A 20,723-nucleotide genomic window follows, 5' to 3' on the forward strand; every position below is an offset into this window, starting at 1 on the left:
AAGAATTTTAATATTGACTTTAATAATATTAAGTATTTCAGCAAACCATCAAATACTCATCCTAATATGAACACCAACTAGCCTCTCGTTCTTCCAAAGTTAAGATATTAAAGAATAGATCGGTGTATACTCCATCATTCTTTGTTTAGTTTTAGTCTATTTCATCAAAATTTGTTAAAGATATAATTCTTATTTGAAAGTGGTCATCAATGGCTTCGGTGCTCATCAAACATATCCGTCACTGTTTCCCACAACCTAAGGTTAAAACGTTAGCTTCTCAGTTATATTGAAATATTTTCAAAAATGCAAGAATTAAATACATTTTTTTTGGAGCACATATACACATAAATAAATAACCTCATACGAACCATATAGGTTCAGAAATATATGTAATTAAGCTACGCCGTCACCGTTTTTTTTTCGCCGTACAAAGCGAAGCTGTTCTTTCGTCAAATGTCATAATATTTCGCCATATAGCTTTTGACGTACTGTCTTTGCCTATACTCTAGACTTGTCAGAAAGCGGCAGCAAGCAATATTTGATTTGATTAGTTTTTGGGTTTTACAGTCAAAATATGGGTTTTATAGTCAAAAATGTGAGCTTGTAATAAATTTTATTAATATATTTATTAAAATATCATATTTTCTTATATAAAGAAATAAATATAACATAAAAGTGCATAAATCACAATATATTTTCTTTTATTTAAGAGACAAATACCGAATAGAGACGAAGAATTATTTGTTGAACGAGCTCCACCCGACGACTGGGAACATATAGCGGCTTTACTTCTTGCCGATATCATGGAAGCAGTTCAAAATAATGATGATAATCACTCAGACGAGGAAGAGGGAGATACTGAAACAGATACAGACGATTAATGGTTTTTAACTTATATCTTAACTTCAATACCTTAGATTTGATACAAGTGTCGAAATTTTAAAAATTTCCGAACCAATTTCGCCTATTCTATGCTTCTCAACACTTCTAACAATATTTGTAAGTTATAAATTAATTAGCAACTAATTATTTATAATCAATCACATAAGAGAGGTTTTTCTAGATAATATGTAACTATGTATTATAAAATAAAATTATTTTGAGTTTGAAATAAATAAGCATGTAATTCTACTTTTGTGTATTATATATATAAAAAAAAATTACAACCATCTTCAACTCTTAAGTTCAATATGCATTTTATTTATATATACATAGCCAAAATCAGATTAAAAACAATGTTTGCTAGTGCTGAGTTAGAATATAACATAGCTCTGCGAACATAATAAATCATACATTACAGTATGACGATACTTTTAGTGCTACGAAAAAAGCCAATTTAGGATTTTTTAATGACTGACGAGTATCTAGAATTCTCAATAAGATCCAATATTCTATACACTCAGATGGATCCACTTTGTTGCAATTTTAATGTCATAAGATAACCTGTTACGGCTTCGCCGTAGTTGTAAATATGAAAGACACGTAAGCCTGCCAATTATATGAAATATTATTCTATTAGTGGCTTTATACATTTTAATCCACTTCTCTTTCATAAAAGACTGAGTTGTGAAGCGACTTATTCTTTAATATGTTTCGGATTTGCAAAATAGAATGGCTCAACTAGTCTTTGCAAGATTATTCACTGGCTTTTTTCAATATGATCAAGTACCCAACAAGCTGTTATCTCTGTTGTGGTCAAAAATTAGAACTATGTTACTTATGTTTTGGAACCACTAACGAACCATGAGATAAGTTTTGATTTCAAACCAGAAGTTCAATTTTTCTAAAAATATGCCATTGAAAGTGAGGACTTTGAAGTTTTTGTCGAATAGACATTATTTGTTTATTTGGTCTATCTTATATTAAAAGACTGTGGCAGAAACCGGTCTAGATAAAATTTGATTGTTAAAACTTCAATGCATATTGATAACGCAGTGTAGTTAGATTATACTTAAATGTGTTGGCATGTTTTACTACCGACTTCTCTATAATTGTGGGACAAGCGCGTGTAGTACCAGGTATAGCCATATTTGCAAGTCTTTTCAGTTTACTGCATTTATTGAAGAATATTTTTAAATAATTTTTTTACAGTTAATATTGTGTAACAAAATCCGATTTTCTCTTGAACCGCTGAATTCACATAGACATTATTAAAGTTTTTATTAGTGTTGCCGAAAGAGCTACGCTTTTCTTGGAATGACAAAGAAGCTATATTTAAAATTAAGAGGGTTTTCATATAGCAAAGAAAGAAAGGACAAACACAAAAATTTTATTTAATTTATTAAAATTTGGATGACCATACAACGCTGTTTCGAGTATTGCCAAGTACTCATCATCACTGGTGTTAGGAAATATTTAGACTGCTAGTGCCAGGCTTAGAACTCATGGCTGTCAAATTGGAAGCGATGACTTATCGTGTTTATCCACAAGTAGCTAAGGCTGCACAAACTTTTAGTTCCAGGTTTTTATCACTGTTTTTTTTTTTGTTTTGTATTTATTTAGTGACATTAACCAAAGCATTTGCCGTGTTTAAATTAGAATGTGCTTATAAACTACAGCTTTATTTTGGAAACAGAAATTCAATGAATTGCAGTCCAAACAAATTATTTACGGAGTATGGGCTAATTAAATTCGAAACAGCGTAATATGGTCAGTCAAAATTCAATAAATTAAATAAAATTTCTTTCTTTGCAATTCGAAAACCCTCCATAGATATTATTTACACTACGGAATCCCTAAAGAGACCACCATACAAAATACAACTTTTTTGTTTAGTGTTAATATTTAGAGCTTGCCTTTATAAATGTCTCCGGCTGATTCTAGCTTGATCTTTTCTCTACTACCCACTATTACGAGATTTAGTGGGTTCCAAACGGCTTTTTTAGCTAATTGAGGAGGACTCGATTCTCCCTCCGCCAAAACTAACTAATATATAGAGTTATCACAAACAAAGAAAAATTAAAACTAATTTACTCTTAAACCACTTGATTCAATTGGATTATATTGATATCATCATCATATAAACTCGCGAAACATTACCTTTAACATTTTTATTTAAGGCTTATTCTTAAAGCTCTAACTGTATAAAAAAGTTGAACATCTAATATTTTTATGGTTGGTACATTCACTAGACTCTAAATTCAAAATCGAAGTTTTATAAATTTTCCAATGAAATTATCTGTTATCTGTGAGACATGACAGCGTAACAGTGGTATAGCTAGTAAATATATAAAATGTCTCCAAAACGCGAAAATTTCAAATTTGTTTTCCCGAAGTCCAATAACTTTTTATTTATAAAATAACTAATACCACTGCTCACCTACTACTCAGTATCTATTTAATTGAATGTGAAGGGCTGGGCATGTTAACGATATTTTTATGCTTAAATTTAATTTTACGATACGTTATTAAAGTTAATTACGATTAAATTGCAAATAGACTCTGAAAAATTAAGTAATAAAATTTGAAGGGCGAAATTGTACTGTACAATGTAATTGCAAAAATAGAGGATTTAATTTCCATTTTATGTTTTTTAAATCGCTGTTGCGCTATTAAAATCAAGTGTTAATAAACCCATAAACCACATAACAAAACTGCCTAAATCTCGTTTGACATCTCGACAATTTTACAACATTTATGAGTACACTTGGCAGTTATTGCTTTTCCTTTTTTTTCAAAACCCAAACCGAAGCCCAAACCCAAATCCAAACAACGCTTCAATGCCTCAATCCTTCGATATCCAAATACACATACCGCATACATGAGTACTTTTATGTGTTAAAATATTAAAAAGCATCCATATGTTTGTTTATATATATTTTAAAATATTTATGTTTTATTAAAACATACTTTGTTTTGTTTAAAGCAGAACTGGTTAAAAAAGGAAGCCATAAAATAAAAAATATAGTCTGGATTATGGAGAAAGACCAAAAACAAATTTATTCACCAATATACATTTTTGCATCTATAGTGTTTGTAAATATATTTAAAATAAAATAAAATGAAATAAAATTAAAATATGGCAAAAACAAGGAAATATTTATATATATATAAATACCAAAAAAAAAAAAATTATGTAAATTTTTGCTGACATTGTCAAGATACAGTCGAATTCAGCTAAAGGCACAGCCAAAACAACCAGCAAAATCCATCAACGGCTGTCAAAGGCACTCAACGGTGCTTAAGCCCCCTTTTACCGCTTGTTTTCCCATTTCGCTTACAGTGCGTGCGGCAATAAAGTTTCCGCATTTTTTATGGACTCTGTTGTTTATTGTCGTATTTAAATAAAAAAAACTCTACGTAAATAATATGTTTTCCTTTTTAATACCTCTTAATTTTAATATTTGGAATACGAGTTCTCAGTTACGGAAAGAACGAAACAACGAAATAACGAAATGTATTCAAATTTTCACAAAGACACCAAAAAGGATTAATGCTCAATTAAGCATCGCAACAAGAAGTCATGTCAGAGGACACACGAAATTATAGTATATGCTAAGGATTATTTAATATGCTGTTGGCTTGATTGCAAGATAAGTTTCAGATTTCTATAATTAATATGCGTTATAGTGAAATTTACAGTAGATGGTAAGCATTGAAAGCCGCAGTGTGAAACTTAAACCCATTAAAACCACCGCTTAGGAATGAATGGAAAAGATTTCCACTTCCGGTAAGGGAGCGGAAATATCAAAACAATAAGAATTCTTGCTCAAGGAGCAAGATATTCCGCTTTTAGCAACTTTCGCTAAGGGAGCAAAATATTGCTTCCATTAAAACCACCGCTTAGGAATGAATGGAGAAAATTTCCACTTCATTTCAGTAATCAGGAGAGATGAGATGAGAACAGATAGGCTTAATACCTAGTGGACTAGCTTCTTCTAACCCGGAAAGCATAAGCGTCAATAAGGGAGAATGGGTGATACTGAAGGGGATTAGAGCGGGGGTGAGATTAATGGTAAATTTTGTGGCCAGGGTCGTGAAAGCCGCGATTATAGAAGGTGCGATGAATAAAATAATATTAATAATATTTTATTTCTTATTGATAAATTATGTTATGTTCTTATTCAATATAGTTTAGTATAACATACTTGCATTTCGTGCACCTTGCAATGACTTTGCATGGATTGGAACTTATACGCCAGTTACCGATCAAGTGTCCATTCGAAAAATATAGTTGAAAAAAGTGATGTCGAAATGATGTTACGAAAACAGCATCAAACAAAATACGATTAAAAGTGAAAGCCCCAAAGAAGATGCATGGTATAATATCATGACATTCTCATATTTAGTTTATAAGCTTATAGATCACACTAATACTGGTGATCACAGTTTTCTAATTTTTTTAGAATTGATCTGTATATTATTTATACGATATACGCTCTATATAAAATAAACAAACATAATCTTTGGTATTCTTGCTTACCATTCAAATTGAAAGTTAGGCCGTCTCTCATTATACTGATACTTCTATATATAGGCAGAATGTAGAAGATAAAACATGTATTTATTTGGCATCTGTTTTTATTCTTTTTTATTTTAATATTATACATTCAGTTACTATTTAGGTTTATCATTATTCAAAAAATCGTTCAAATCGGTTTTTTTAAGGTTGGTACAGCACACACATATGGTACTGAAAGAGAAAAAATATGTTTAAAAGTTCTTACTTACGTTGAAAATATATATATGTATGTAACATATAGTGTTGCAGTATCGGATATGGATCTGTTATTTGAAAATAAACGGACTCTAGTTTCTAACAAATTTTTAAACTATTATTCGATTAAATTTTTAAATTCGTTAGATGTTTCTATAGTTCCATTGGACAAATTGTCACTTCAAGTTGTAACTAAATTGTCAAATGGAACTAGATAAGTTGTCAGAAAAAACGAATTCCAAAAGTGATTGAAGAAACGATTCCATGTGGAAACATTTTAATAAATACTATTGTAATGCAACGCATTTCTATTATTTACCTAGGTTATAAAACCAACTCGACCGATGTCTTACTACATCTCGGCAGCTAAAATCGTAAACGTGTTTAGTCCATTTCTTATCTAAAACGAAATTTTGATGAAGGTTTAAAATATAAAAAATATAAAATTTATCTTCAATTACAAAGTGAGTCAGTCTACAGAACCAAAAAAAAAGTGTGCTAAGTCCAACAAAAAGTAATTAACAAAATATGGTACTGTTCTTTCTCTATAGTTCAAATTTATATAAGAAGTATAAGTTCAAAATTATTTCCAATCTTAAGAAAAAAAGAATTTTTTAAAATATTTTCAAATAAATTAAAAAACCAAAAATATGTTTTTTCAAATATTTATGTTTAAATTGTCTTAGGGCCATGTTATGCAGAGTGTCTCGGGCACGGCAAATTACGCTCTTTCGGGCTATGCCGAAAATGCATGTTATGCAGAGTGTCACATCAGTATTGCCAATTTTGTATTTTTACTACTTCTTGGTTGTGCCTAAATTTAAAAGGAAATTTAGATAGGCTCACTTTCAATTTACCACCAAAAATAACTAGCAAGAAAAACCTCCTAGAGGATGTAATACTATTAATTTATTATTATATTATCTTATAACAATTGTGTACAGTACTTACGCCTTTCATTGAAATCGGAAATTGTAATAATTATATTATTAGCGATTTATAAAAAAAATGCTGTGTTGCTTACTGCCATCTTTTCTCCAAAACGTACTAGAATTGTAGTAGTTTGCTCCTAAAAGGCGCAAATTTTGAAATTTATTACTAAACAACACTGTTTTGCCTTAGTGCCGGGGCACAAATACGCCGGCTCTCATGCCGGAGTTTGAACGGCCATATTGTTTTTTCTCTCATTCTCAAATTTGAAATTTGCATTGAAAACAACAACAATTGTACTCATGCCGTGCCCGAGACACTCTGCATAACATGGCCCTTATAGTTGAATTATTTATGATGAGAAAAGTTTACAGATTGAAAAATCTGATTGCTTTGTAGTCAAAAATAATAAATTATCGAAGTGTGACAAAAATTTATTCTGAAAAACATAGAGAGGAAAGTACTAGGCATTACAAATAAATAAAGGATTTAAAAAACGAGACATTAAATGTTTACAAGATAGTGATGTCGACACTATGACATCACAGTTTTATTCACAAAGAACTGATGGCAGAAAACAAAAAAATATTTGAACAATTTTGTCTGATAATCTGAAATTAAAACTGAGATTATATATGTACTTTGATTGAATCAATTGAAGCTGCAAGGTCCCGACATTGAACAGTATATCTAGAGTCCCAAAGAAGCAGCAGTTTTCAATCATATTAAAGTATAAAATAAAATTAAGTATGCATATACCTACTGTGCTCAATTGAATGTAAAAACCTCTGATTTCAAAACAAGACTATGTCCAGAAAGACAATCCTCTTCCTCTCCCCCAAATAATATCTTTTGCCCTAATGAAGATTAAAAACAACTCTACCGAATCTTAAAGGAAATAATAAGTCTAAGAAAAATTATTTATGTGACGATGGGTATGCTTATCAAAAACCTAATGGTGTTATGAATAATGCATTGCTTGATGTATGACTTATTCAGAGAGTTATAATTGAACAGAAGATACTTCAAACTTAATGGATGTAGACAGCTTAGTATGTTATGTTTTATTGCTCGTAGTGTTGCCATATAACGTTTACCTATAGCTTAAAATTTATTAAGATTTCCGGTAAGGGAGCGGAAATATCAAAACAATATGAATTCTCGCTCAGGAGCAAGATATTCCGCTTTTAGCAACTTTCGCTAAGGGAGCAAAATATTGTTTCCCGTTAAAGTCTGAAGATCGATCTCAACTAATAACCTTATTCAAATTCATTTTGTTTTTGTACAATTTTCTTAGGACTTTTAGTCTCGTTATAATGTAATTATTTTACTTAACATAACTTCTTTAATATAAAATTCTACTCAACATAACTTTCTTATCGTGATTTTTTTTATATAAATCGACCTTCACATAACTTATTAGAATACACCACAATGTTTACATATAAAAAGATACACAAAAATTCCGGAACCGTACGATGTTGATTATTTGGATCATGCTTGGTTTGAAACATTTCTCAACATTCAATTTTGAAGAATCTTATTGGTCGTCCCATTAGCAATACTAAAGTAACAGACATTTGAGCCTTAAAATACATATTGAATTGTGAAATATTTTTTAAACTAGGATTTCAAGATTCATGCAGAACTCCTCCTCGATGGAGCGATAGTGTGGTTTAACTCCACCAAAAACGACGACAAATCATAACAAGGAAATACATAGCTTATCATATTCGAACCTGGTTTGCTCAAGCTTAATCAAATTTTTCGATGGCTTGCCTCGTTCAAAATTCGTTGCTTTATAAATATTAAAAAGTCTTTAATACTTATAATTAATTAATTAAGTTGGTGCTTTTAAAACCTAATATAAAGTCACTCATAATTTCAAGTTGCAAATAGTGCACAGTGCAACAATAATATTTTAGAAAAAGTTTATGAGTCGTTTAAGAGTTGTTATAAAAGTCATCAATATATTGTTAGAATAATGGCACAGAAACAGAATTTAAGGCTTCACAAAATATTAAAAATCAAAACATTAAACAAGTTTCTTTCGTTTCCTGAATAATTTTAAAAAAAATTTGACATAACGCCTTTTGACTCTTACCCAACGGATTGTGACGTACATTTTAATATTAAAACTATCTTGACGACATCTGCACCACATTTTTATTCATTTTTCTTCAACTCATATAAGAAGCATTCAAATTATGTATCAATATTGAAAAAGCCTTAATATGGACTATACAACTAATGAAATGGAAGTCGAAAAAATTATGGCTAAGTATTTCAGTTCCATTACTAGTACACGGTCTAAGTATGTTTGTTTGCATTGTACATCAGTTTATTCAAACCTGTATTTTATATTTTCTACAACATGATAAAGACTAATTATATAGTAAGAATTGATTAAAGTTCATATTTAGCAATTTGAATTGTTTTCAAAGTGTCATGGGAGAGGCCGAGTTCTTGTTAAGATCCATGAAGCGTTCAACGTATTCATCGAGTTCTTTGTCGAGCTGTTCGCGCAACTTAGCACGCTCATTACCATAATTATTACGCTTACTGTAGAAGCACGCCAGGCATACATTGCGTTTCTCTGGCAACTGATGAACGTGCATTTTACGACCATCCAACCTAACATTATTAAAGCAACTGACCGCAGTACTAGCAGCCCGTTGGGTTTTATATACGACCTCTGCCATTCCTGTTGTAAATGAAATATATTAATACATATTCAAAAGTAGACATTATATTAAGCGAAATTTTGTATTACCTAAAGAGTCGCCTTTTTGGTCATAGTAGACAGAAGACTCTTTAATTGGACCACATTCTTTAAATAGAGTCTGGAGATCTATATCATCGACATCGAATGAAAGGTTAGAAATACCGATACGTGTTGTAGAAGCCTTCATAGGTTTGAAACGCTAAAAATGTTAAGGTTTTTTTTATTAATCTTATAAGCTATAAAAATAAATAATTTAAAGTTATGGTTTGATATTTGTGAAGAAAGAATTTATTATAAAATTATTAAGGAAAAAAGTTCCTACCCGTATTGCAAACTTTTGATAGGGCTTTCTTGCTATAACACGTCTTACACTTTTATACTGTCCGCCACGACGTTGAAAACGTTGGGCGTGTTGGTTGCGTACAGCGCCCTGATTCTTTTGAGCCTCGATAATCTCATCGAGTGACATAGTTAAAGCATTTAACTGAAAATGTTCTGCATCCATTATAACCACTTTTTTGAGCAAGCCTTGTGAACGCTCTAAACTTTCTGTAAGAAAAAAAATTTATTTCGATATTGCCACGTAGTTAAGATATTAATTTCATTGATGCCAATAAAACAAAATTTTTCTTATGACAGAACAAGTAAAATGTTACCATCATGTGTTTTGAAAACAAATTTATGGTGTATTCTATATTCTAATCTTACACTATCCTGGGAATCGATTCCTTAACTGGAAAAACAATTTTGCGCACATACACTTCAGTTAATACAATTGAGAAATAGACCTACTATAGTAATACGAAATCAAAAATTTATTTAAAGTAAAGTCAACGCCTACGTATATAAAACTTCAAGAATATCTAAACTACATATAAAAAGTACCAATAGGTTGCTTCAAATGATTTGGGTACAACTTTTTCCATATCATATATATCATATCTTATATAGTCGTTGGTGGGTAGTCAATAGTCAATAGTTTTTCTATGAAAAGGCGGTCAATTTATTCTCATAACATGTTTTTTATATTTTCTATAAATTTATTTGTAATATTAATTTTTGAAATTTTTAAAGTTCTCTGCTTTGTTTATTGTCTGGACAAATAAAAACTGAATATGACATTTAACATAAATAATTTTTTTTATTTTGTTCATATATATAGATATACAGAAAATATTTCAAGGTCTTGTTTCATACATTGGGGATATTAATCTGATTAAAAATTATTAAAAAATTACAAAAAAACGCCTGTCATATTTGCTGTGGGTCTGTTAGAGATCGTATGTAGTGGTTGTTTAGGTTGTACTGATACGCGAGCCTTGTACAACGAAGAAAACTTACACTGCAATAATTAGTCCTTGTGATGATACATTGTGTGATACGTTGTTCATATGTCAGACCAGCATAAGCACCAAAGCGCTTAAATAGTCAGTGTATAGCAGATATCGAATAAAATATGTATAACTCACTCATAACTCTCTCTCTCTCTCTCTCTCTCTCTCTCTCTCCCAACTTTATATGCCTAAAATTTAAACTATTTACCATATATTCGTATATAATGCTAGCATGTAATCAAAAAATTAAACTTTAGAATTAATGTGAGCTTCACAAATGTTTCTGGTTTTTTTTTTGAAACAAGGTTAGACCAAAAATCAGATCTCGTTGAACTCCATATATTTGAATAATACTCATAAGATGACATCGCAATGCTAATTGGCTAATGAACGCTGGGTCTGAGCTTCAAATTTGGCAGGGCATCAGTTTAATTCCTGATACTTACAGTCTCAAAACATTATTTACAAATAATTAAATACAATAATTATTTTCAAGACCTCTAATGATGGGTATTTGGCAATATTCCAAACAAAAATTCAATTAATTAGAATAATATAAAAGAATTTTTGTTGTTGTAGTTCACTACTTTTCCAAAAACATCTTTATTAACAAATTTATCAAACCAAAAACAAATCCTCACATCACAATACCAATAAGGTAGAATATAAATATTTCGCCTATTAAAAACGAAACTGGATTCATAATATGATCAATGTTTCCCTTTCTTCTGAGGTATGCTCTCTTCACATCCGACTTTTCCAATTCATAGCCCACATACAAGTTCTAATAGTTAAGTATATCTTTCTCGGTAATTCGATCCATCGAATTTAATAACTTACTTTCCATATCAGCATTGGCAATCATGTTGCGCTCATCATATAAGGCCTTGTTGCAGGATACATAATATAATATATATAATAAACAAACGAACACGTAAAATTCCTCGATTACTTAAGGAACTCGCACTCGAAACTCTCATTTAAAAAGATCACTTTAGGAGCGTACACAGTGCATTCAGTGGAATATTCATCTCCGTGCTACAACGTCAATAAGCCGTCTCTTAGGAATTAAATAATTTAGTTAAATAAAATAGTGAAATTATTATTGCTGTACTTTGTGTATAATTAATATATACTATTTCTACTAAAACCTATTTATTGGAGTCAGTAAGGACTTGATACAACTTTGATAATAATTCAAATTTTTCCGTTTCCTTTTCATGGTCAGCAACTCGGTCTGGGTGGACTTTCAAATACAATTTATAATATGTCTTTTTAATCTGACAATTTGTAGAGATTTTTGGAATATCAAATAATTTATAAATATATCTAGTATCGAACAGATTTTCGCAACTTCTCTTTTATCAAACGAACCAATCAAACTCCAAATACACAAAACTTGCAGTAAACTTGCGGTAAACTTGCGATTACTTAAACTGATTTAGTGTTGCAACTGACATAGAACTGACATACAGGAAAATGAAGTTAATTGCTTTATGTATATGTAACTATTTTCGTTTTATTATTATTATGTTAAAAATTTTGTTATTAAAATAATCATTTCTAAATGACTAAAGTTGAAGACAATTTTATAATAACCACAAAAAATATCGAATTAGATGTTTTGTCATAGAACTAAAATGAAATTCATAATCAAAAAAATGTTATTCATATATTTCTATAAAATTAGTTAAATTTTAATGTTAGGATATCAGTCATATGATTATTTTATTGTTGTCAAAATGAACTTATTCTAATACAGGCAATTCCAACGCCCTTATTTGAGTAGGGTCAGTGCAAGCGCTGGAGTCTCGAACAGTCTTTGTGTTCAAAAATACACTCTAGCTAGTTTTAGTTGTTTAAATGGAGTGCTGTCGACAAATTTGTAATATAGTTAAGAAAAAAATAACAACATCAGCAACATCACAAACAGAAAATAACAATGGCATGAAAAATTGCACTACGTCAGTATAACAGCTCTTTTCAAACAAAGAACACTTGCGTTCCCGAACCCAAAAACTTGTACTAAACTATAAGTTTTAAATGAATTTTGATTCAGAGTTTGAAGGCGTTTAATTGCGTTGGTGACATTGTTCACCATCAATACTACAAACGCGATGAAGCGATTGTTAGGATCATTACTTAATGTTGTAAGTCCACTATATATATATCTCTGGTGTCTAATATTTTCCACAACGTTTGGCATGTCAATATATTTCTCTCCCGTACTGTTGATACGAGAGATAATCGCCAAACCAAACTCATGACAAACTCATAAAACCCAGTAGTTGGACTTTATTGGTAGAATAGACGTACCCAAATGGACTTTGTCGGAACCATTATTTTTTGTTTATAATAATTTTTTATGAACTTAAAAGATGAAAATTTAAGTTTCTGGTTTTTAGTACATTGAATGCACAAAAATCTTGAGTGTTAAAACAGTAGAGTCTTCAAGAAATGAACTTCCAATTTAAATATTACTTCAAACAGTCACAGATATATCTTATTTATCAAAGTACACAATTTTCCTTTTCTCTTTTTTGGAATTATTTTCGGTTGCAGTTTGTGAATCATAGTCAATAATTATGTACATCATTAAACAAAAATTCCGAATCGGAAGTTTCTTGCAAGGCGAATTTGTAAATTTTTGTGTGTATTTAATTTGCGGGTCCTGAATGCCCTGGAATCCACAAAATATGTCAAAAATTAAACAAAAACTTTAAATGCAAAAATGCAGTTGTTGCACAACACAAATGTCAAGGAAAATGCAATAACGAAAATGTTTGAAACTCGTTTGAATCTGTTACTTTTGTTGTAAATATTACAGATTATCCATTGCATGGTCCTGATTTGAGAACACTTTTTCAGTGTATTTTATGGCCTGTACAACTACTGAACATGTGACATTTATGAAAACTTGCCATAGAAATGATGATTCTTTAGTAGGTACATTTCGTGCATCATAAGAAGATCATATGGTCGACATAATTGCTCATAATTCACAATTGTATAGGCAAAACCGTGAATAAATTTGAAGAAACTCTACACGTGGTATGTACCAAATCCTTAACAGATCACATCGCTAAAAATATTGGCGTTGTTATGGAAAAGGTAGAAGAATACGTCAAACAGATGCAGATTAAATGCTCAGACAGCAGCGTTGGATGACAATTTCTCGCATCGAATTTTCTTCGGATGCATCTAATATTTTACTGGGTGGTTAAATAAATATAAACCATCCGGTTCTTGGAACAGAGAAAGTCCACAAGTTTGGTGAAATACTATTCTATCCGCACAAAATCAATGTACGCTGTGATTTTCATTTCAGGCATATTATAAATGCCAAGTTTCGTACAAGCAAAGGCCAGTTATATTTGGGTTATATATGCTGTAATAGCTCGGTTTGCGAAAGAATCTTACTCTGTTGGATATTTTGTGGAGAACTTTTGAGTCATGTAAAATACACTTGACTAAAGTATCAACCACAAGTGTAGTTGGCTTACATACATTAAAGTGTTTAACCCCGACATCACATTTCGAATAATAATAATACTTGATTGTAACTCTCAATTAGTTTAAAATTATAATGGCAACCGTTTTATTTCTATTTTAATAAAAGTTTTTAATTCCATACCTGATGAACTGCTGACTAACCGAGCTCTATTGCGTTTAAAGTCAATATAAATGTTTCTATTTCAATTGTTTCTATTTTACACATTTCTATGCAAGTTATAATGATTTTAAAATATAAATATATAAATATACATATCCGTTGGAAGAGTTCTGTGCCTGACTGAATTCTTATAGAAATAAAATATTTATTTAATATAGCTTGACTTTCAACGACAGAAAAATATTGATGATTATTATATTATTATAACACCATATGGGTATTTAAACTGTTATAAAAATAATAAGTTCGAGTATTACATACATTAAAAAATTTTTTTTGCAGTGCATTATCTATTGTAGAATAAATAAGCCTCCAGTAACAAAATTTTAAAAGCATCCGTTCAAAATACCCATTGCAATCGCTTAACTTCCTGCATATTATAAATACTTGCAGACTATATACCAAATTTTTCGAATCTTCAATAGATTTGTAATTTATTTATCAGTCATGAAATAAAGCAATTCTTAATATATAATATATGATAATATTTGCATACGTAGTTCCGCAGTTAATACTAATTTTCCGAGTTCAAAAATTTATTAGTTCATTTGTGAAAATTTTTAAGTCCAGAACTTAAACCTGACTAGGTCTTTTTCTTTTGTTGTTTCTTAACTTTTTTTTTATTATTTTTCTCTCGCTCCTGTTTTTTTATTTCTCTTTCAGCGCTCCGTATCATTTTCTGGTTGTAGGGAGTGTTTGCTGATTCCTCCTCATTTTTATCTACTTTTGAAAAACCCATGGAGTTTTGTATCCATTGCCAAAATCGATTGAATAGATTCATTGCAAAAATTTTAACATCACTGATTTTTTGACGTGGAACACAAAGTCCAAGGCAAGCAACCACCATGCATATATAAGCCAAATAATGGAAAAGACTGTGTTCCCTCCATGATGTTTCTCGGTTTCTGAATAGAGGCCTTTGTTGCTTATTGACAGAATCACTAGTGACTTCCAAGACCTTTACGAATACAATCCAAGCAATACAAACAAGTGTGCTTTGCCCTATCACTGTAAGTAAATGTTGGAGAAATCCAACACGATTAATATTATCGGCTCTGCATTTAACTTCTGAAAAGTATATCAGTGCCGTGAAACACAAAATTCCAGAAGTTATACATGTGGTCGTCCATTTGGATGATTCAGCTGGCGCCAGGAAGGTGACGCAGACCAGATAAATACTCATACCAATTCCTACTGTAAGCCAATACAGAAACACATGCTCTGGCCGATGTTGCACTGTGGTTGGATAGAGATCATCTGTATATGAATCCATTATACGATTTGAGCTACAGGGACCTGCTCGATCACCAGCGGGAGAATTATGCTTCTTAGTCCTGGCTTTTGTTATTCGATCTCTGTTCATGATGACTTAACACAGGAAAACCTAAAATATTAAAAATATTTATTAAATACTATGAAATAAGTTTTTTATGATCAGACTTAGTCTTACCGTATAGTAAGTGATAAGTTTCCACATATTAACTATAAAATACTGAACTTTTATATAATAAGGAGTTAAATATAAAGTGAAATGTTGAAGGGGGCTAAGGTCGAAAACCAGTTATAGTGAAGATCATAATGATGATGTTGTTGATGAAATATATATAATATCACTTAATATCGGCAGCTAGAAACTGCCGAGGATATATTATTACGTTAATATACTTCAAGTTTTTTATGATACTTTATTTTTTTATTACACAATTTTTTTTTGCTATATTAAAAGAAAAAATTAAAGATATTCACTTACTCAAATCGTTCAACAATCTCCAGTTTACTGCTGGGTGGTGATAAAAAGATAATTTCTACAAAAACGATCACGTGTTCCTTTAATTTTTCCACGAAATTAATTATAATTTATTAACTAATTAAGCAACACAAAACAAAAGATTTTTAATTTCGAGTGATAAAAATAAAATTAAATACCTAATTCTACAAAAACTTCAAAATTTTACATCGTCCGGGATTGGTAATAAATTCTACGCTAACTATGTTGATTTATATATTTCCAATTGAGAAGTTTAATTCTATAATAGGACTGATTTAGTGTGGGAAGAATAAACATTGTTCTGGGATCTAAAGTCACGAAACATCATGACATAGAAAGTGCATGAGTTTCCGTTCGGGACTGCCACCATTGGATACTCGTTAATGACAGACTGAAAACAAATTGTGTGCATTGTCATATGCCATTATATATAAGGCAACACACTAGGAATTATTATAAGAAGAACCCTATTAAATGCTTACCTATCTCTAGAATATACTTCTATTCAACTAATGTGGCATCTCAAATTTTGTATATGAAAAATTTACTGATTGAGTTCGCAAAACAACGTAGTACTAAATAGATATATATTTTAAACTTATTTCTATTTATTTAATCCAACTCTATGCTATGTCTACGATTCTTTTAAAAAGCGCTTAAGATAAAAAATTAACACTTTTCGAAACAAAGGTCTGAGTGGAATTTCTTTTCAAGAGGCAAAGAAAACATCAATTTAAAGCTGTAGAATGTAGAAAATAATTATAAGAAGAAGAATAAAGATATACAAAACCCTCGATTGTTACTTGTCTACTCTAAACTCTGCGGAAAAACGAGATATAAAAACGATTTACAAAATGCATTCTTACCTTTATTAACAATTCACTGAGTACTACAAATTTTTCTATAATAATCACTTATAAAATTTAAATCTAAGAGATATACCGCACAAGATATATCTATACAAAAGGTATATATCGTAAACTACACAAGAATTTCAGATAAAATTTTATACATTTTTATTTAATTTTATATGTGAAGTAAAAAATTCAAAACTTATGATTGAAAATAATTCGAAGCTAACTACAGAATTTTTCGAAATATCGAAACTAATATGGTATTATTCTTTTTGAATTCGAAAATCGCAGAAGTTGAAACTTTCATTCCAGGATCATATGGCTCCATTGTTAATAAGTCTAAATTGGATAGAAATAGAGGAAATTATTGGAATGTTCCTACTAAAATATTTTCACAATTATACTCGTATATTTTTATCTCTAAAAAAGTTGTATTCATAAAACTATGAAAGAAATTTTTGACATGAAGCTACACTGCAGTGTAGTCGTTATACGTTAAAAACAGAGGCTGACGTCAATTTGAGATCTTACATTTTAATTAGGTGACAGTCATGTTGCTTTATATACGTTGAGATGCTGGAATCTGGTACTATTAACCACCATATTTTGAGCCACGGAAAAATCAATCAGCCTTTTTTCACCATCAGAAGTTTTTGTATGAAGGCTGAACTTTCCGATAGTATCACCAAAGTTATTATCTAACCCACCATTGCGTTGAAGTGTCCATTGGAGTTTAGTTTTTCCATCGTGTGTTCTTAACCCGACGCATAATCTCATATATTCATGAGGAGGATTTCGTTACATACATTAGTTCATTACGCACGGATGTTCAACTTGGAGAGAACAGTGATAGACACTCAAATGACCATAGAGTCGTGACAACGCGAAAAATAAAATTTTTAAGGGAGATGTCGAAAACAGTACACTAAAATTGTTTGATGTGTTTCGGACTCTTTTAGTGTACTGTTCGTTTAGTGCCTGTTAACAAAAACACAAAACAGTACACTATGTTTGATACTTTAGTGTTTGTTTTCATACTTTGTTTTTTTATTATTAATATAGTCGGAATAAATATGCTTATATATATAAATTTTAATCACTTTTCTAATAAAATTTTGTTCATGTTTGACAGAGAACAGGGGCGTGATTTTTTAAGAAAACTGCTGATATAAATCGAGTCTACTAAAGAAACACTGATGGTGATGGTGAAGAATGATACACTCCATACATATACAAAAGAAAAATAAAAACAACTAATTGCAAATAAAGTAAAGAAAGGATTAAGGAAGCTGGAGCAAAAACCGCTACAAATAGCAAAATGAACTAAAAGACATAAAAAGTAAGTGTCAAGGAAAATGAACATATCCATATAGAACTCAGAATCACTATAACAAAAAATGGAAGTGGAAGCAAACTAAAAAACGAGCACGAAATACAAAGAAAACCCAAAGATAGAATCTGTTCGTCAAAGGTGATAAAATGCCTAAAAGTTGGTTAACTGTTAAGTTGCCTTAGTGCTGGTGTACGTGCATGGATACAAGCCTTCGGTATTGTGTTTGCCTTTATGGATGCATGCGTTTAAGGATGTTTCCTGACAAACGGCAAAGTGATTGTTTTCTCTTCTGGTGCCAATGCCGGATAACGAGAAGCAGTGCACTTTAATTAAAAAGTAAAACCAACCAGCAGTTTTCAACTTGGTTTGAATGTGTAAAGCTATTTTTGCATATTGTTTACTTGAATAGAAGTACAAATGTGTCTCATTCCATGTGAAACTTATGCACAGCAAACGTAGATTTTCTTTGTATTGTAGCTGCACTAAAATTGCATTGTTCTAAATACATCTGTCAATGTTCACGAATTTCTAAGAAAACTAACTGAATGCAACTATTGCTCTATAAGCTACTTCGAAGTATACTAATTCTGCATATATTTCTCTCTTTAAGGCGATTAAAGGTACTAAAGTGGTTTAGCTAAAGATAACGTAGACACACGTATGAAGATATTATAAAATTAAAAAATATTTGTGCGCATATATTACAACTATTACAAATTTTTAGATATAGTTTAATGTCTATTAACGACATGAATTTATACAAAAAAAATGTATAGACAAAGAATTTCAGACAAAGAATTCAGTTATATTAACATAAAAAATTTTCTTGAAATAAATTACTTGGCATAGGAAAAAAATAATTTTAAATTAAAATAAAAAATTTGCTCTTCAAAATATAAGTCAATATTTCTCAGCATTACGTTCCTAGATTAGGTTCGATACATAAGAAAGAATAAATCATGCAACACTTAATGTCTCTACAAACAGAATAGTATTGAAATTTAACAATTAAAAATAAAAATATAATTAATTAATTCAATAATTCTACAGCTGGTGTATGATTTCATTTTAATATAATCTCAGCAAGTAAATTTGTTGATAAAACTTTCATAGCAAATTAACAAAACTCCAGAAAAATATGCGAACATAAAAAGTCAAGTACGGCTTTGGATCAGTTGGTTAAGATGCGCTGACTCTGAGCTTCAATTTTGGCAGGGCACGAGTACAATTCCTGGTACTTGCAGTCTCAAAAAATTATTTACAAATAATTAAATTATTCCGAGAATTATTTTCAAAACTACTGATAATGGATATTTAGCAATACTCGAAACAACTGTGTGGTCAGCCAAAAATTTAATTAATTAAAATAATATAAAACGAATTTTTGTTGTTGTATTTCACTACTGTTCGAAAAAACCTCTTTAGTAAATATTTATTATTTTTTACAATTATTCAAAATATAAACAATACGAGAACAATTTTTGATTATGAATAATAGAACTAAATATGAAAAGAAAAACGTAAATTATTTTTTTAACCGCTTCAAAACTAAGACTTTCATGATCGAATCTGTAGTAACTAAAGAAGCTCTGCCATTACTTAAACACCAACCGATTCCAAATATCAATATTCTTATTATATTTGAAAAAAATGTCAATGTTTTTTAACAACCCATATTACTTTTAAGCCAATGACTTATTTCTTAAGGATACTTCCGAAGCATCAAATTAATTTAAGTTTTTAACAGTTCTTATCTCTATTACGATATAACGATTCTCTGGCTGCTGCATACATTGGTATTGTGGTGTTATTATATATAAGCTACAATTTTTCTAGTAAGTTAGTATTAATTGATAAAAACATACTAAATCATAACAAATTATTCATTAATCATTAAGCCGTAATTATTGCCAAATATCGCTATATGTGTTATAGAGCTATGCATAGCATGAAAAACTTTGACTACATATCAATTTGGGAAATATTATTATGTGGGAAATATTATGCACCTTAATTTAGGTAGTCTCTTGTGTTAACTCCAGTTTATTTAACAGATATGTCAGCTTTTAACAAACGGGATCAAGTGCGCCATTGCTCAATTTGGGAGACTCGCAAAAACAATGCCCAATATCATAATGATCACTTCACAAGGGAAATTGGAAACAAACACATACTCCGTTAAGCTATACCTTGTGACCCACAGCCACGATATATGAAGAGCAGCAAATTGAAGTTAAAAAGCATGGTTGAAGCCTTAAACCCTACTAGAGAAAATGGTATTTATACATCAGACTAAGTTTCGAATCACAAAACATGACAAGGTTAATTATTAAAACTGATGAAGTTGATGAAGTTGTTTAAAATACTAAGTAATTGGCAAATATGGTTGAATAAAAATGTGTTTGGTTAAATACGCATCTAGTATCTTGTTTTTAATTAACTTTAGTTAT

At 30.3% G+C, this 20,723-nt stretch overlaps 2 protein-coding genes across 4 annotated transcripts; both read right to left on the bottom strand.

The window, feature by feature from the left end:
- Positions 1-8,833: 8,833 nt before the first annotated feature.
- Positions 8,834-10,086, bottom strand: LOC119661803 (aly/REF export factor 2-like). Of its 2 annotated transcripts, XM_038071290.1 has the most exons (4): positions 10,020-10,086; positions 9,634-9,860; positions 9,360-9,510; positions 8,834-9,290 (listed from the first exon to the last, which is right to left on the bottom strand). In XM_038071290.1, exons 2-4 carry the CDS (start codon positions 9,814-9,816, stop codon positions 9,025-9,027), a joined length of 600 nt encoding a protein of 199 aa, XP_037927218.1. In that variant the 5' UTR covers positions 9,817-9,860; positions 10,020-10,086; the 3' UTR covers positions 8,834-9,024. The 2 variants fall into 2 exon arrangements, with proteins under 2 accessions (XP_037927218.1, XP_037927219.1); XM_038071291.1 differs by lacking the exon at positions 10,020-10,086 and having other exon boundaries at positions 9,634-9,920.
- Positions 10,087-14,740: 4,654 nt separating this feature from the next.
- LOC119689702 lies at positions 14,741-17,061 on the bottom strand. Of its 2 annotated transcripts, none has more exons than XM_038104592.1 (2): positions 16,953-17,061; positions 14,741-15,702 (listed from the first exon to the last, which is right to left on the bottom strand). In XM_038104592.1, the coding sequence occupies exon 2, from the start codon at positions 15,679-15,681 to the stop codon at positions 14,902-14,904; it is 780 nt and encodes a 259-aa protein (XP_037960520.1). In that variant the 5' UTR covers positions 15,682-15,702; positions 16,953-17,061; the 3' UTR covers positions 14,741-14,901. The 2 variants fall into 2 exon arrangements, with proteins under 2 accessions (XP_037960520.1, XP_037960519.1); XM_038104591.1 differs by lacking the exon at positions 16,953-17,061 and adding an exon at positions 16,069-16,207.
- Positions 17,062-20,723: the final 3,662 nt, after the last annotated feature.

This window comes from Teleopsis dalmanni, chromosome X (genome assembly GCF_002237135.1).
Source record: "Teleopsis dalmanni isolate 2A chromosome X, ASM223713v2, whole genome shotgun sequence".
Taxonomy (NCBI): Eukaryota; Metazoa; Arthropoda; class Insecta; order Diptera; family Diopsidae; genus Teleopsis; species Teleopsis dalmanni.

Bases quoted from the DNA above. Each gene is read 5' to 3' on its own strand.
- LOC119661803 (XM_038071290.1), bottom strand. From the start codon at position 9,816: ATGGATGCAGAACATTTTCAGTTAAATGCTTTAACTATGTCACTCGAT. The intron at 9,511-9,633 runs GTAGGAACTTTT...TAACATTTTTAG, and splicing joins ATCAAAAGTTTGCAATACGG to CGTTTCAAACCTATGAAGGC. The intron at 9,291-9,359 runs GTAATACAAAAT...CATTTACAACAG, and splicing joins CCAAAAAGGCGACTCTTTAG to GAATGGCAGAGGTCGTATAT.
- LOC119689702 (XM_038104592.1), bottom strand. From the start codon at position 15,681: ATGAACAGAGATCGAATAACAAAAGCCAGGACTAAGAAGCATAATTCT.